Source organism: Ixodes scapularis, unplaced genomic scaffold (assembly GCF_016920785.2).
Source record: "Ixodes scapularis isolate PalLabHiFi unplaced genomic scaffold, ASM1692078v2 PGA_scaffold40__2_contigs__length_1045541, whole genome shotgun sequence".
In the NCBI taxonomy this organism is placed as follows: Eukaryota; Metazoa; Arthropoda; class Arachnida; order Ixodida; family Ixodidae; genus Ixodes; species Ixodes scapularis.
Window position 1 is genome coordinate 761,896 of NW_024609869.1, and position 15,542 is coordinate 777,437.

Below are 15,542 nucleotides of genomic sequence, written 5' to 3' on the forward strand. Positions count from 1 at the left end.
CAGTCTACCCTTATCGAAAGGAATCCCAGTGAAAACATCAAGGTGCTGTTTGATATATTAATAATAATAATTATTATTATTATTTTTATTATTATTATTATTCATGAGAAAAGAATTACCAAGTTCAGCTTCGGACCTGGTCAAAGCGGGCAAGGGCTCGTGGGACCACATTCAGCAAGAGAGGAATCAAAGGGCGAGCTCGCATATTGACACACAGTATGTAAAAATAAAAGAAGAGAAGAAATTACACACAAAATTGTCTTTGCTCCTGCAGGACGAACAACGGAGTTAGCCGCTGGGCCAGCAGATCAGTCGGAGCACTAAATAAAAGAAACGGCACTCATCGGCGCACGCACATACACACGCACTCACTTGTACGTCCGTATTGAAGAAAAGCGGAGCAGAACGTCGGGGCGAACAGACCAGGACTGTAGGTACAAATAGTGTAGGGCACTAAAAAGAAAAGGAGCACCAACGAAAAAAAGAAATCACTAGGCAAACTCGCATAGGTCTTAGGGCCTCACGATGATGCAGTAAAACAACAATCTACTTCAGGAAAAAATTGAGAAATGAAAAGGAAAATAATATCGCAAACGGAATAGTCAAGGTTTCACCGATATCATATAAAGCTCACAGTCACTGTCGCGATACGTCAGAAAAATTTGTTTTTAGAGTTTTCTTTAATTTCTTGTTTGAGGTAATGGAAAATATTGAGTGTGGGAAATCATTGAACACTTTTGGCACATAAGAAGCGCGCGTACGTTCACCATATCGCGTTCTCACTCGTGGTATGTCGAAACGAGAGGTAGCCCTAAGTTCACGCGACGAATCTGATGTGACATTAAATTCGCTTTTCCATAAGTGGCGCCAGATAAAAGTTTGGAGAAAGAGGAAGTGGAATGAGGGCAGTTCAAGCGAACCAAACAAGTTAGCGCTCGACGAAAATGTTGTGTTATACGTGACGTTCTTGAGCATTGCGTTTAGAATTCGGTCCATTCTGGAATGCCAGAAGAGTGGACAGTTAAAAAAAATAGTGATCCCGTACCTTAGTATACCGTAGGCCAGAGCGTGCACAACCTATTTCCTGATGGAGAAAGGTAGGAATCTTTTTATCTTGTATAGCATACAAGACACTGACCTCAGCCGTTGACAAAGTTGCGTCATATGAGTAGTTCAAGAAAGATCGCAATCAAAGAAAATGCCTAGGTATTTGATCGAACTAACATATCCTATAGGATCACAGTAAGTACACAAGCAACCGGAGTAGTGGAGAAATAGCGGATAGGTCAACCTTATATTCTTTAAGAAATTGCAGAAACATATAAGCTTTGTTTTAGAGGGATTTACTCGAAGCTTGTTTACCGAAAACCAGTCCATGAGGCTAATTGCATCCAGTTGGAGCATTTCCACTGCACGCTGGTACACTAGATGGCGAGAAAGCAAAACAGTGTCATCAGCGTACTGAAACATTATTGAATTGCTAATGGATGATGAAATGTCGTTCACAAATATGTTAAATAACAGTGGTGACAAAATCGAACCCTGAGGGGCTCCAGATCTTAGGAGGGCCTTTGCACTATGGACATTGCCTACCGCTACAACCTGTGTGCGATTTGTAAGAAAACATTTTAGCAGTGCGTGAAATGGGCCACGAAAGCCCAATCTATACAGCTTGTCTAGGAGGATGTCATGGTCTACTGTATCAAACGCTTTAGCGACATCGATAAGGAGTGCACACGCATACATGTTGTGTTCGAAAGAAGAGTGAAGGAAGTCTGAAAAGGGGGGGGGGGGGGGGGGGGTTTCTAGAAGATTGGTGGTACCACGACCAGCGACAAAACCGTATTGGTTTGGCAATATTACTGCGTGTTTCTCAAGAAAACTTGACATAACGACAAAAAGATGTTTCTCCAGAATCTGTGAAATACAAGACAGTATAGAGATAGGCCCATAATAATAATGATATAATAATAATAACAATAATTTATTGACCAATCAAAAAACAGGTGTTACCGGGTCCGTCAAAGCCTACAGTGGCTTGTGTTTATATATATATATAACTATTTCCTTTGGGTCGCACATAAGGTTGCAACTGGACGGAATTCGAAATCCCTAGGTAGGGCAGAGATGAAAATCAATACCAAGGAATCTTTCGCGAGCAGCTATTTTGTTTTCAGTTTGGTTATAAAAAACCTGCTTTCCAAGCTCTGCTTCCGCATTCCTTGCAGCTCTTTTCAGTATCATGCCGGATCTTGTTTGTGTTCGTCACCTTTTACGTCCTCTGAGTCAAGCGAGGTCGTTGTGCTTTCAGTGACATTTCCGTTCACTACGAAACGCATAAGAGCTGCGGCTATTATGCATGGGGAACGTGAACTGGAATATAAAGGCGTTTCTCTGAAAGGCATCCGGTGTATTCTCCTACGATACTGCAACATGCGTCTGCTATTTTTCCTAACGTTATGTTCTTTCGAGTATTGCATTTCAATTTCCCAAAACGGTGACTCGCTATTAGACCCGACCAAAGACGCGTGGACGGTGAGTATCCCCAAGCCTTTCTTTTCTACTTTTTTTTCTAAAGATAAGAACAGCCAACACTCGGGACGAAGCACATATTGCGCGAAGAAAATGGCATATTTTAGGTCTGCTGCTGTGCACCGCCATTTGCTTAAAGGAAACAACCTTAACTGTCCTGCAGCCGGCGCTTCAAAAATATTGATGCGTATAAAAGAATGAAGTGTGTGCGTGTGTTTTTATATGACCTTTACGTGTATCTGGTTGACTGAACTTCCAGTGTGGCGTGACACAGTGTCGTAAGAGGCACGGGCAAAGTCGTGTTCTGTGATGAAAGAGAACGAGCTCAATTTCTTTTGTAAGCCCCGTTGAACTGAACTTCTGGGAGGTGGTATATATTCCGGGACAATATTCTGTTGCAAGGCAGTTAAAGGTGTTAGAATGTCTGCGCACACGCAGTTAGAAATAATGTTTTGTTTATTGTTAGAATCGTTACAGGGAGTTTTTACCGAGTAGCGTAGTACAAGAAAAGTACAAAAGGAAAATTAATATATTCTCTCCCACGTATTGTTTACCTCACTCCCCAGCTCATTAGTTGAATTGGCTGATCATAAACGCGTATTCTATTCAGTTTTAATTTCATTAACATCATTCATCAATAAAATACGTGATGATTCGCACTATTAAGACTAGGCGCTTGTAATGAATTCTAAAAGGACTAGCGCAAAGCTTAAAATAAATCAGTAGCCTTTATTTTTTTTGTAGGACTCTTTACCTTTGCTTTATGGTTTAATAGACATTCATATTTATTTTGCGACAGCGATAAGGGGGGGTGCTGTGTTTTGTTCTCTATGTGTGTGAAGAACACTAGCATAGAAAATGACTCATCTATACTCCGCGACAACTTTTCTTGGCAATGCAGTGGAAGGTACAGGCCCGCGTCCCCTCTCCCATTTTGAGTGTACGCAGGCTCTCCTCCTCCCCCATTTCCGGGGAGAGGAGGAGAGCCCGCGCACACTCAAAATGGGAGAGGGGACGCGGGCCTGTACCTTCCACTGCATTGCCAAGAAAAGTTGTCGCGGAGTATAAGTACTTCTATCCTCTATGTAATCTAGGAAATCTAATATTATATTTACCACTATTATCAGTGTTTCCAACAGCGAAAGACGGTAGCTAATATTTGGTGAGAATACTTTCAATTGAAGTTACAAAAGTTCAATGGTCTCCCAGTCTTTTTTTCTTTTTTCTATTGTTTTTGAAACCAGCTCATGATTTGTGAGGGGTTCATGTATCACAGTATAGGTTCGGGATCTTACATCGCAATTCCCGAACTAAAAAAAAAGGAAACATATTCGAGATATAGTGCCAATAACCTGAAAACCTAATTTGTCTGACACTCGTCTTACAAAAGAGTTCGTTGGTCACATCTTTCTCAAATAGTTTGGCTAGGAAAGCCACCAAGGTGAGAGTGTGGGCATCCTAGAGAAGACTGATAACAATTACTTATCCGTGATTTGGTAGGTGCAGGGTTATTTTTGGATCGTAGAAAACTCCAACGACAACGCAGGCTTTTTTTTACATTGAATCACATTTTAAACCGATAGTTTCGAAAATTAGTAAATGAAACTTATTGTCTAAATAAGAAGTAGCAAAAGATATTAGATATTATTTGTTCATGTCAATTGTTACGTACTATTTAGTGCGTCCCGCATTCGATTTGATTTTCACTGTAAGACTCTTTGCAAATTTTGTTGCATATTTATTTCTGCATCTTCCGCCATTCATTTCAATTTATTTCAGTCTAGAGTTTCCTTATACTATATTTCATATATTGCCTCACAACACGTCTTTTGGTTCAAAGTAGCTCGTCTTGAAATGCAAAACCAAATAATCACTTGTAAAAAAAAACAAAAAAAAAAAAAAACGTTTGCTTGTGAGGTAAACTGCCTTGTATCATTGAATTGCACTTTCAAGTCAACTGAATGACGAAATTTTTATTGTCATGAATTTATACTGGCGGTCTTACCTGCAGCAAGGCTTGTAGTTGGGCGAGTTGGTGCATGTCCTAGGGGAAAATACAGCGCGAAGTAAACGAGGGACAAGAACGAGAAGTAAGCAGATACAGCGCTGACTAGCATCTGAAGTTTATTTCTGCACGGAACGGACAAATAAACATAAAAGAATCGGAAACGCGAAGAAAGAAAGAATCATCCCGGATAAGACCCGTCACATTCCGTTTTTTAATTTTTATTTACGAAATCTTTTTGGTTTATTTAGTCTAACGTTTATTTTTGGTTTATTCAGTGTAACGATGGAAGTCCCATCAAAAAATAACACTACGTACAACATCAAGGTTTGTTCAATCACGACAATTGTGTCATTCACAGTGATAGGGCATTCTTGATCACAGGCATGGTATCCTGGTCAGTGCCTGAACGTTCATAATGTTCCTGTGTTTTTCACAATTGTTTTTTGCTGATCGGTCTCTTCAAATTATTAAAGAAGGCTCTATTATTTTACATAACGCTGCCATTTATTTGTTAGAGTAATTAGAGCAAAACCATGATCAAAATTAAATTACGCGTCGTGAATTCTTATACAGAACGAGAAGCAGTTTGTTCAGTGCAGCAGAGCTGATAATGTGGGGTATTTAATATAATCTATTGCTCATTCGTGATCACACTAGCGCTTGCCTATATGATTCTCGTCTACGTGGCAACTATTCCTACAATAAACTGACTTCGCTTTTTGTTTCTGTCACTATTGCCCGAGTGAAATGAATATATGATTATATAAAATAAATATTTAAGATTCCATATGATACTACATGAACTTGTATACGATTGACATAACGTGCATAGGTTCCGGTCTTTTTATTAAACAAATCATATAAGAAACTTCACTTTTTTTTACCTTAAAGGAGCTACGCAACAATTTTTGTACTTTGCGCAAATACCGCTTAAAACGGATCCCTAACGTTAATGACCTATGAAACACGCGTTCGTTTTTCACCCCACGCAATAAAAGCCCCAGAAAAAAATTTAAGAAAAACGAGCAGCGTTCACTCCCTCAACTCGCAGCCAGAACAAGCGGCCACGTGATCTGGAGCCGATTATATGCCGCCAGTGTTGATCATAGCCACGCGCTGGGGTTGGCAAAGCGCAGGACACGCGCTGAGTTCCAGACATTGTTATGGCTCGGCTGTTGCCGCCGTTGCAGCGATTGGACACGGGTCACAACCCGAATGCTTCTCGAGCTAGCAATTGTCACGAGCCCAAGTCGAGTGCCCACGCAATGCTCGGGTCCAATCTATGAACCGCATTCAAATATCGTCACTTGGGTGTACTGCGATCCCCGAGTTACGTCATCAAATTTTGCAAAGGAGAGATTGAATGAAAATGATCGCTTTTGTCCTTGAAATTACACCGCAACAAAGGAGTTTCTTGGCCAATGGCGTTGCGTGTGAGTATCCTTGAGTCCCAGGTGTGCCAGTAAGCTCGTGTAGAGAGAAAAACATTCCAATTGAATATCGTTGCACAGCTCCTTTAATGATAACCATGAAAATGATGGGGTTTTTTTTTTTTTGTGATAAGGCAATATTTCTCATAAATTACTCCTCAACAATTCTTGTAATTGTAGCAACCTGCCTGCCACCCATATCGTGATATGGCGATTTTGTTAATATCTCAACTAACTGTATCATTCCCCCTGAGAGGAAAGAAAAATGTCTTAAAGTACTGAAGTAAATTAATGATTTCTTTCAGGCTTTAATTACACACAAAGGCCAGACGCATATACATATGCGCTTATTATGCGACTATGCTTCTTCTTTGTAAGTTTTTTAGTTGTCTCGTTGTTGTTATTGCAGGTTATGTCGCAGGGAAAGAAATTTTATTTCTTGTACCGTTCTAATGAAAATGATACGCTAATGGGAGGAACATCAAAGTGCGTTCAAACAAAATCCAACGAGATTGACAGTTCGAAAAAGACTTTGAAGAGCAGAATACTTTATAGAAATGATAAAACACTTGATATGTAAGTACAAACGCTTGACGCAATTAAACTTCTCTCTGAAATGTGGTATTTCAAATCTAGTTTCAGCATTTTTTGTTTCAATTTATGATTTTTGCAAGCGGCTTACATAGATACCTGGTCCTGCTACCATCTACATTACAACTGACTTTCTTGCACTTTTTTTTACATATTTTTCTTTCCGCAACCTTCGATTACTTTTTTAGTTTAGTTAAGAAACTTACAATTTAATTTTCTATCCATTTCTGATGGTGTACGCAATACCTGACATTGTACTGATAAAACAAACAAGTTACTATAAGGCATCATAATTATTATGTCATTATATTACACCTTTATGCGTTTTAATCTTTAGGGAGTCATATTCGGTCCTCATCAGTATCAAGAAATCTAACGATACTCTTCCATATTATGATGTCATATCTGTTGGCCGCCAGGAAACAACAAGTAAGTGCGCAACACAACTGTCGTGATTTTTTTTTATTATGCCAGAGAGATGTTGACAACGCAACGTCATAACTAAGTTTTCGCACGGTGGTGATAAGTGTCCTTATATGCGAATGCATATAAGGACACTTGGTTCAAGAGATTTGTTCAAAGTGCAAAGATATGGGAAAGATTTATATATGTATATATATATTTATACAGACGCCTCAAAAGCATTATAAATAGGCCAATCAAGTCCAGCTTTGATGTCTACAAAAACTCAGCTGTGCAGACATGTAACTTTTGATTAGATCAATGACGTTTATAACATATCAATAACATATAAAGAAATACCTTATTTCAGCGAATCATTGAACACTAGTGCAAAATAATTAATTTAACGTCTTGTACGTCATCCGAAAATTTTATGTAGCGCCAACTGCACTTCGCCAAGTAACGCTTCAAGCTGCGTCTCTGTTTGAGTAATCGAAACAACACAGTACAATTAAAAAACCAGCTTCGTTTGAGAACTGTACAAGACGTTACTGAATATGACGTCCAGTCAATTGCTAGTCTGTCATCTTATTCAAACAACTGCTATAGAGCAAGATAATGTTGTAACTCTGAGGTATTACTTTTTTAAATTGCGGTTGAGAATTTTGAAGAAAAACTCGAAACAAGGAACACAACGTGATTTATTAAGAATGATAATGTAACTTTCACTGTGTGTCGGGAAGCAGATTTCGCGTGAAAGTTTAACACTCATTCCTTAAGCAGTGCATAAAATAATATATATACCTAATTTAACAGTGCTGTTACTAAATCTTCTTGGCGTAAAAAAAAATGTAGATATACAAAATTATTGAGTGAATAGCTTGAGCAATTTCATTTCTGTTATATTATAATTTCTTAATTAACCATTTCATGACCCGTAACCAGTTTCACCGACAAGAGATTATCAGCTCCTCTTCACTGACAACCAAACTTGTCACACCGTGAGGAGTGTTGAAGACGACCGTAAGTAGAAGTTTAATTTGTTTTCTTATTTTTTTTTTCTTGTAGGTGTAGTGGGCGGGTTCGAGCCGAGGCGGCCGAGGTGACGGCCAGAGCCGAGGGCCGCGGAGGAAAGAGTGACACAGCTGACGCTCCGAGTGCTCAGACGGAAAAAGCCCCCGTCTATTCACACACACCCTTTTTACGTACACTCTGGAGGGCGCCCCGTACCTCACTGCGCCTACACGCCCTCTACATCCCCCCTTTAGGGAATACAAACGAGAGCCACACTTAGCTCCCAAGGAACGTAATGAATGACCTAAGCCACACGGTGCGCTACAAGTTCAGCCGCACCGGTGGCCTAACGCAGCGTCCAGACCTAGTGCGCACACCCGACGCAGGCTGTCTTGAGGGAGCAGCAGGGGACCCCTCTGGCGATGCAACTGGTAGAGGACTAGCTGCCCTAGGAGTGGGACTGCCGCACGCAGGCTCTGGGCGAAGTGGAGACCGTGGTGGACCTCGGAATTCCTGCGGCCCTGGACCAGAGCTGCTGAGGTCGCAGCCACCCGTTGCTGGAGACTGCTGCGGTACCAGATGTCTTCGGTTGCGGACGAGGGCACCTGCGTCCGTCTGGATCACGTAGGAGCGTGGACGCTGTGCTGGGCTAAGGACTGTGTCAGCACAATTTGCGTTGCGTATCCACACTCTCTCCCCCTCCCCCAGGGGACGCAAAGCATGCGCAGCATGCCGGCGGTCGAAATCCTGACGCTGGCGACGTCGTTGGGCAGTGTCGCGCCTGTGGAAATCAGCCGCGACAGGTGATCCTGGAACCAACATGGCGGTTGGGACTGGGAGGCGGGTCCGGAGGCTGCGCCCCATCAGCAGCTGAGCGGGGCTGTACCCAGTCACCCCCGGTGCTTTACGGTAGGACAAGAGGGCCAAGGGCCAGTCTGCAGACTTCTTGAAAAGTTCCTTGACAGTCCGCACCATCCGCTAGACTTCACCGTTGGACTGGGGATACCTGGGACCGCTGGTGACGTGGGAGAAGCCGTAGCTCTGGGAGAAGGCACGGAACTCTGCTGATGAAAACTGAGGTCCATTATCGCTGACAAGGGTCTCCGGGATACCATGTCTTGCGAAGACACTTTTGATGATGGAGATCACCGCCGTGGATGTCGTCGTGCGAAGGGACAGCACTTCTGGGTACCTCGAGTAGTAATCAACGAGGAGAACGTAGTCTGTACCTTCGTGATGAAAAATGTCCACACCGACTCTCTCCCAGGGGTGGCTAGGCGTCACAGTAGGGAGCAGTGGCTCTGCTCGCTGGACCCGCGTGGTAGCGCAGTTGGGACAGTTCTCCACCATTGCCTTTATCTGGCTCCCCGTAGTCGGCCACCAGACAGCCTCTCTGGCGATGGCGCGGCAGCGGTTCACTTCCAGGTGTCCGTCGTGGATGAGGGACAGGACATGTTTCCGCAGAGAAGCAGGCACCAGTAGACGTCCCCCGCAAAGGAGGAGGTCGTCGCCGACACTGAGTTCAGCGCGATGGCCCCAAAACTGAGCCATGCTGACAGGCAGGCTTTCTTTCCGAGGCCACCCTTGCTCGCAGTACGCCCTCAGCTGAGCGCACTCGCAATCCGCAGCCTGGTGGGCACGGAAGTCGTCGAGGAGGACCGCAAACGTGGGAGAGATAGCGCGGAGCGCTTCTTGGACGTACAGCTCAACCTTGTCGATGGCTGGAGTCGTTGGCAGCTGGTCGACCGGGTCCCGCGAGAGTGCATCCGCGGTAGCCAACTGTTTCCCAGGCACATACTTGACATCAAACTGGTACTGAAGGAGGCGGATACGAAAGCGCTGGATCCGGGGTGGCATGAGGTCAAGGTCCGCGGTTCCAAGAAGCTTGACCAACGGCTGATGATCAGTCTCCAGGGTGAAACGAAGGCCCCGCAGAAACTTGTCGAAGCGGTTAATGGCCCATGTGGCAGCCAGTGCCTCTTTTTCGATCTGGCTGTACCTTTGTTCTGTTTCTGTCAGTGCACGGGAGGCGTATGCAACTGGTCTGCGATCCCCTGATGGCTGGTCTTGAAGAAGCACTATACCCAGCCCGAAGGAACTGGCATCTGCGGAGACGGTCGTCGGGAGTGCAGGGTTGTACCTTGCGAGGCAGAAGTCCGAGGACAGCATGGTCTTAAGCTTCTCAAACGCTGAGGCTTGCGCTGGTCCCCACGTCCGGGCTGCAGTCTTGTTCAGGAGGCTTCGGATCGGTGCAGTCGTTTGAGAGAGATCCGGGAGGAAGCGACCGACATGGTTGAGCATACCCAGGAAGCGTTGGACACCATGAATATCCCGAGGAGCTGGCATACACTGAATTGCCGCCACCTTGTCTGGATCAGGAGCAATGCCGTTGGCTCCGACGACGACACCGAGGAACTTCACGCTTGACACGCCGAAACTGCACTTGGCGGCGTTGAGGGTAACCCCCACTTGTTGGAGGCGACCGAGGACTGCTTGGAGGCGCTGGTCGTGCTCTTCCGTGGTGCGACAAAACACGAGGATGTCGTCCATGAGGTTAACGATGCCGGCCAACCCTTCCACCAGGCGAGACATCTGACGCTGGAAATATTCCAGGGCCGACGTAATGCCGAATGGGAGGCGGCAATAGCAGTACCTGACAAACGGAGTGATGAAGGTCGTATACTTCTGGGAGTCCCGGGCCAAACGTACCTGATGGAAGCCTGCAGTTGCGTCCAACTTCGAAAAAACGCAGGCATCGCCGAGAAGTCCGAGGGTTTGGTCGACGGTCGGGAGTACGTGGCGCTCACGCAGAACAACTTGGTTGAGCTTGGTCAAGTCGACGCAAAGCCGATAACCCCCCGTTGGCTTAGGTACGACGACAAGGCCGGCACACCAGTCCGTCGGTTCGTCGACGCGCCGGATCACGCCCTCCTGCTCCATCTTGTCGAGCTCCTTCTTGACTACGTCTCGTAGGGGTATCGGGATACGCCGGGCTGTGCTGAGGGAATACGGTACCGCGTCCGGCTTGATGCGGATCGTGTACTCATCCGGGAACGTGCCCAGGCCGGTGAAAAGGGCTGGAGAGACTTTCCGAGGTGGTGTGTCCGGGAGAGTAGCGGTCTGGGCCGCTGTGACTGCGCCGACAAGCTTGACAACGCGAAGGGCAACGATAGCGGGATAGCCGAGAAGGGGCAGCTCCTGTCCAGCAACGACGTAGAGACGCTCGTTGACGTGTTTGCCTCGACAAGACAGTGCCGCAGAGAAGGTGCCGAGAACCTTTAAAAGTTGTTTCCCCGGTCCGAAAAGTTCCTCGCCACGTGGCTTGTCGAGGACAACTGGGCAGCCGGGAAAAGAGCTCGGAACCACCGAAACGTCGGCGCCAGAGTCCACCTTGAAGACGAGAGGGCGCCTGTTGACCTGGACCTCAACGTACCACCCGTTCCGAGTTACCGCCGCAACGGAGTGGAGCTCCACGGAACCGAGGCGCTTCTTTGAGCGGCACACTGAAGAAAAGTGACCCCGCTTCTTGCAGTGGTTACAGACCGCTTTCGCAGCTGGGCAGTCCGACCGTCGGTGATACTCATGACCGCAGAAAAGGCACTGCGCACTTTGGTTGCTTCTAGAAGCTACTCAAACATTGCTGGTTCGAGAACTTTCGGGCCTGTCACGTGACGCAGAGTTGCCAGAGTCCCGTCTGATGTCCCGTCCGTGTGCGCGCTGCACGGGTTTACGCGAAGTCGCCGCGTCCACATGCGCTGTCGGTTGACCAGCTGTGAGGGACAGGCTTTGCCTCTCTCGCTCGGCGTCTTCGTGCTGACGGGCTTGCACCAGTGCGTCGTCCACGGAGAGGCTCGGTGTGCGGCACAGTTTGTCCGAGAGACGAGAATCCGCCAAACCCACGACGATACGGTCGCGAACAACATGGTCTTCAATGGCTGGTGACGGATAGTTACACTTGCGCACCATGTTCTGAAGGGTCGTGAAGAAGCTGTCGACGGTCTCGCCTGGCTGTTGCGTCTGCTTGTGGAACCGGGAGCTCTCGTATACACCTCGTTTATGGGTTGCACGAAGTAGCTTGTGAGCCGGCGGGTGACTTCTGCGTAGGACTGGTATGCCTCTTCGTCGGACATCAGCGAATTGAGGACGATGCGTGCCCGTGGACCCATGCAATAGAGGAGGGTCCTGACTCGTGTCTCATCCGGCGCCACGTGCATGCCGGTGGGGAAGGCGTAGTCTTCGAATTGCTGCAACCACGGAAGCCACTCGCCGGCATCATCGAAGGAGAACAGGGCCGGACTCCGGAGACTGGCGGCAGCAAAAGCAGGAACCGTAGCGTCCTTAGCCATGTCGAACCGCGGGAACAGGGCATCCCACTTCTGACACCATGTAGTGGGCGGGTTCGAGCCGAGGCGGCCGAGGTGACGGCCAGAGTCGAGGGCCGCGGAGGAAAGAGTGATACAGCTGATGCTCCGAGTGCTCAGACGGAAAAAGCCCCCGTTTGTTCACACACACCTTTTTTATGTACACTCTAGAGGGCGCCCCGTAGCTCACTGCGCCTCCACGCCCTCTACAGTAGGAGTGGGATTCTCGGACTGGAAGTGCAAAAATTATTGAGTTTAAATCATTTGTAAATTTATTTAGGTCGCCACGCAGCGTTTCTTTTTTCTCCAGAGATTTTCTAAATCACTTTCACTGATGATCGAAGTATACCTCGGTAATTATCATAATGGTTATTACTCAGCATCTTCCGGGTGACAGGTAGACTTATGTATGGTTGCTGAGAAAAAATGTTAAAGCTATTTGGAGTACTGCTATCAGCAAGATTCCTCGTGGCTTTTTAGTACAGTAGCAACAAGTATCATGAATTGCTGCACCGAGTTTGTGCAAGTTATTCATGGCGGTGTGTGGACAGCAAGCTATCACATTGTACGTTAGAAGCTACCTTTCTACTCGGGATGTTGTTTTCAGTTCTCTATGAGTCACGTCTTATACAGCCTGTTAATGATAGTTAGACAATTAACACAATATAACCGTATTAGGTGCATTAAACAGAACGTTTGTTTTCCGTATGGTCTTTCGTTGTTTTGCATAGTACTTTGTACTTATGATCCTCTTCAACCAGTACCATGGTGCTCGGGTTAAGCATACGAACAGCATAATAAAGATTGCTTAAATAAATTGAATGGACTACTTCCAAAACCGACGCGCCCCATCGCGGCGAAATACCACGCAGTGCACTCTGGGAACTAGTTGGCCACTCAGTTTCGGTTTCGACTGAGCAGCTTCACCTCATGCTATCACGCCGCGACCGAACGCGCTGCTTGCGTTTTCGATTACCCGACTTTTCACGAACATACAATACACTGACTCTCGAGCGATACAAAACGAAGACCGGGGCAGTTTCTTTGGTTCCCGAAACACCGGATATTGTGCGTGCGATGTAACGTATGACCTGGCTTAGTCACCTCACCCTCCGTGTGCACGTTTGAGCTCAATTTCAATAATCCCGTCTAGTACCACTGAACTAGAAATGAAATTTGTTCATCTGGAGCCTTATACGTATTTTGTTTGCCAAACGTCCGTTTCTTGTTACTTCATTGGGCGAAAAGAAAGCCGCATCCTCACAGGGTATCAAAGTTGAGTCCAGCGTTTACGCATGAACTTTTAAGGAAACACATTAAATTCGACCTCACTTCTGCACAAAAGTTACTATGATGTCTTCCTCGTGTCATCATATATCTCCCACTCGAGTTTCATGTATAGAAGATTAACTTCTCGCAAACGCTGAGATCGGCTAGCTACGACGGAGGCCCTAACAAGCTTCCCCTACTTCTCGCTAAGCCTTTTAGGACGAGCTTTTACAGACGCCCAAGATCTGCGCCTGAACGGTGTGTCTGAAATTATCTCGGCATACTCAGGCAGGAAGAAAACAAACACATAACAAATGTTATGGCCATTAGCACCCGTCGAACGCGCTTTGAATTCGTTCGAGTCTTGTGTGAAGAATGTCGCACCGTGCGCCGGACGGGCATGAACCCCTATGCGGTGCGCATGGGGGTTCATGCCCGTCCGGCGCACTACCGGGGAATGGTGCGACATTCTTCACACAAGTGCTCGACTTTCGTTTTCTCAAAACGGTCTGTATGTGCGAATTTGCCTATATGATTGCAGGATAACTTTATGTGCATACGCGATGTTGAATAATGGTGGAATGCAAGCGGGTGGGGACTTCACTTCGTGCAGTGCTGCGGGTCAGTACAGATAAGAGATAAGAAGTGTGTCAAAATTGAGCTTTTCAATAGCGCCTCCGAGTTTTACCTCGCATACTCAGGCATATTAAGAAATGCAGTAATTGCAAAAAGTAATATTTCGTCTATGCACGCACGAAACAAACTTCCTGATCAACAACACTAATGTAAAGGCGCGAGCTCGATGTATGCGTACTTATTGGTTGCTACAGCTTGTTGATTCGTACACAAGCAAGATCCCCGAGCTTTGCAGCGTCGAGATTCCCAGCATTGGCTCGTCCACATACCTCGATTGGAACGCTAACAGGAAAGCTCAAGTACAAAAATACAACAAGCATGTGTTAAGACAAGCTATACGTCTCAGGTTAGTGCTAAAGCTTTGAGGCCTGGCCTTTTAGGTTAGTTTAGAGACCACACATGACGCTCTCGGGACCAGAAAACCATCTCTTGTCGACGTGTCGATCGAAACCGAAACCATGCCACCCTCCTTCCTGGCCAACTAGTTCCCAGAGTGCAACGCGCGCCGTGTTGCATGCAGGGCTTTATGGAAGTAGTCTATTAATCCGAAGTATCCTTTGGATTTATTACGAGGTGGTTTATTTATTTCCAAATATGCTTCCATGACAAAGAAAAAATTCAAAAATATACCGTAAATGGTCTATTCAAATTCCCGTTTTTTTTTTATCAAATATTACACACATCGGCTATATCAGCGATGAAGCCCAGCGATGGCCTTCGGCGAAACGGCTATCTGTAAACGTTCCAAACGAAGTAAAACGGATACGTTGTTTTAATGCATTTTATAAAATATTTTGGAGGCGCAGATTACTTGACACAGAAATATAATTTCTTTTTTCAGAATTCCAAGTGTGGATGACTGAAGGTCACGATCCGAATGATATAAATCCGGGCTGCGAAAAGGCCTACCAAGGCGCCCCATTAATCTTCAGTTGCCCAACGCGTAGAGAAAAGTACTACATATACAATAAAACCATATGCAACTAATAACACACAGAAATGTTGCTCGCGTGGAGTTTACGGTAACAGCCCCACTAAAGGCACGAATAAATATTAGGCTGTCAAAGTTACAAAAAGCACGCAGGCGAGAAACGTCTTTGCAAATTTTCATCTGACTGATATGGCATACAATAAACACGCACCTGTATAATATTTAATTTTTATGTGTAGTTTTTATTTTTCTAAGTTGACAATTTTTCTTTTTGAAAGAAAAAAATGTGGTTTATTTTAACCCACACTGGAGAAGCCACTTTGAATCCACTCCCCCACACATATCTAAATAGTTTTTCTTTCTTTTTT

General features: G+C 45.7%; 2 protein-coding genes across 2 annotated transcripts; one reads left to right on the forward strand and one right to left on the reverse strand.

Moving 5' to 3' along the window:
* The first annotated feature begins 2,433 nt into the window (after positions 1 to 2,433).
* LOC115321128 lies at positions 2,434 to 15,230 on the forward strand. Its single transcript, XM_040209887.1, has 5 exons — positions 2,434 to 2,535; positions 6,380 to 6,546; positions 6,899 to 6,990; positions 7,909 to 7,986; positions 15,085 to 15,230. Exons 1-5 carry the CDS (start codon positions 2,434 to 2,436, stop codon positions 15,228 to 15,230), a joined length of 585 nt encoding a protein of 194 aa, XP_040065821.1.
* Positions 8,299 to 8,952, reverse strand: LOC121046474 (serine/arginine-rich splicing factor SR45-like). The gene has a single exon (XM_040500730.1). The coding sequence runs from the start codon at positions 8,950 to 8,952 to the stop codon at positions 8,299 to 8,301; it is 654 nt and encodes a 217-aa protein (XP_040356664.1).
* Positions 15,231 to 15,542: the final 312 nt, after the last annotated feature.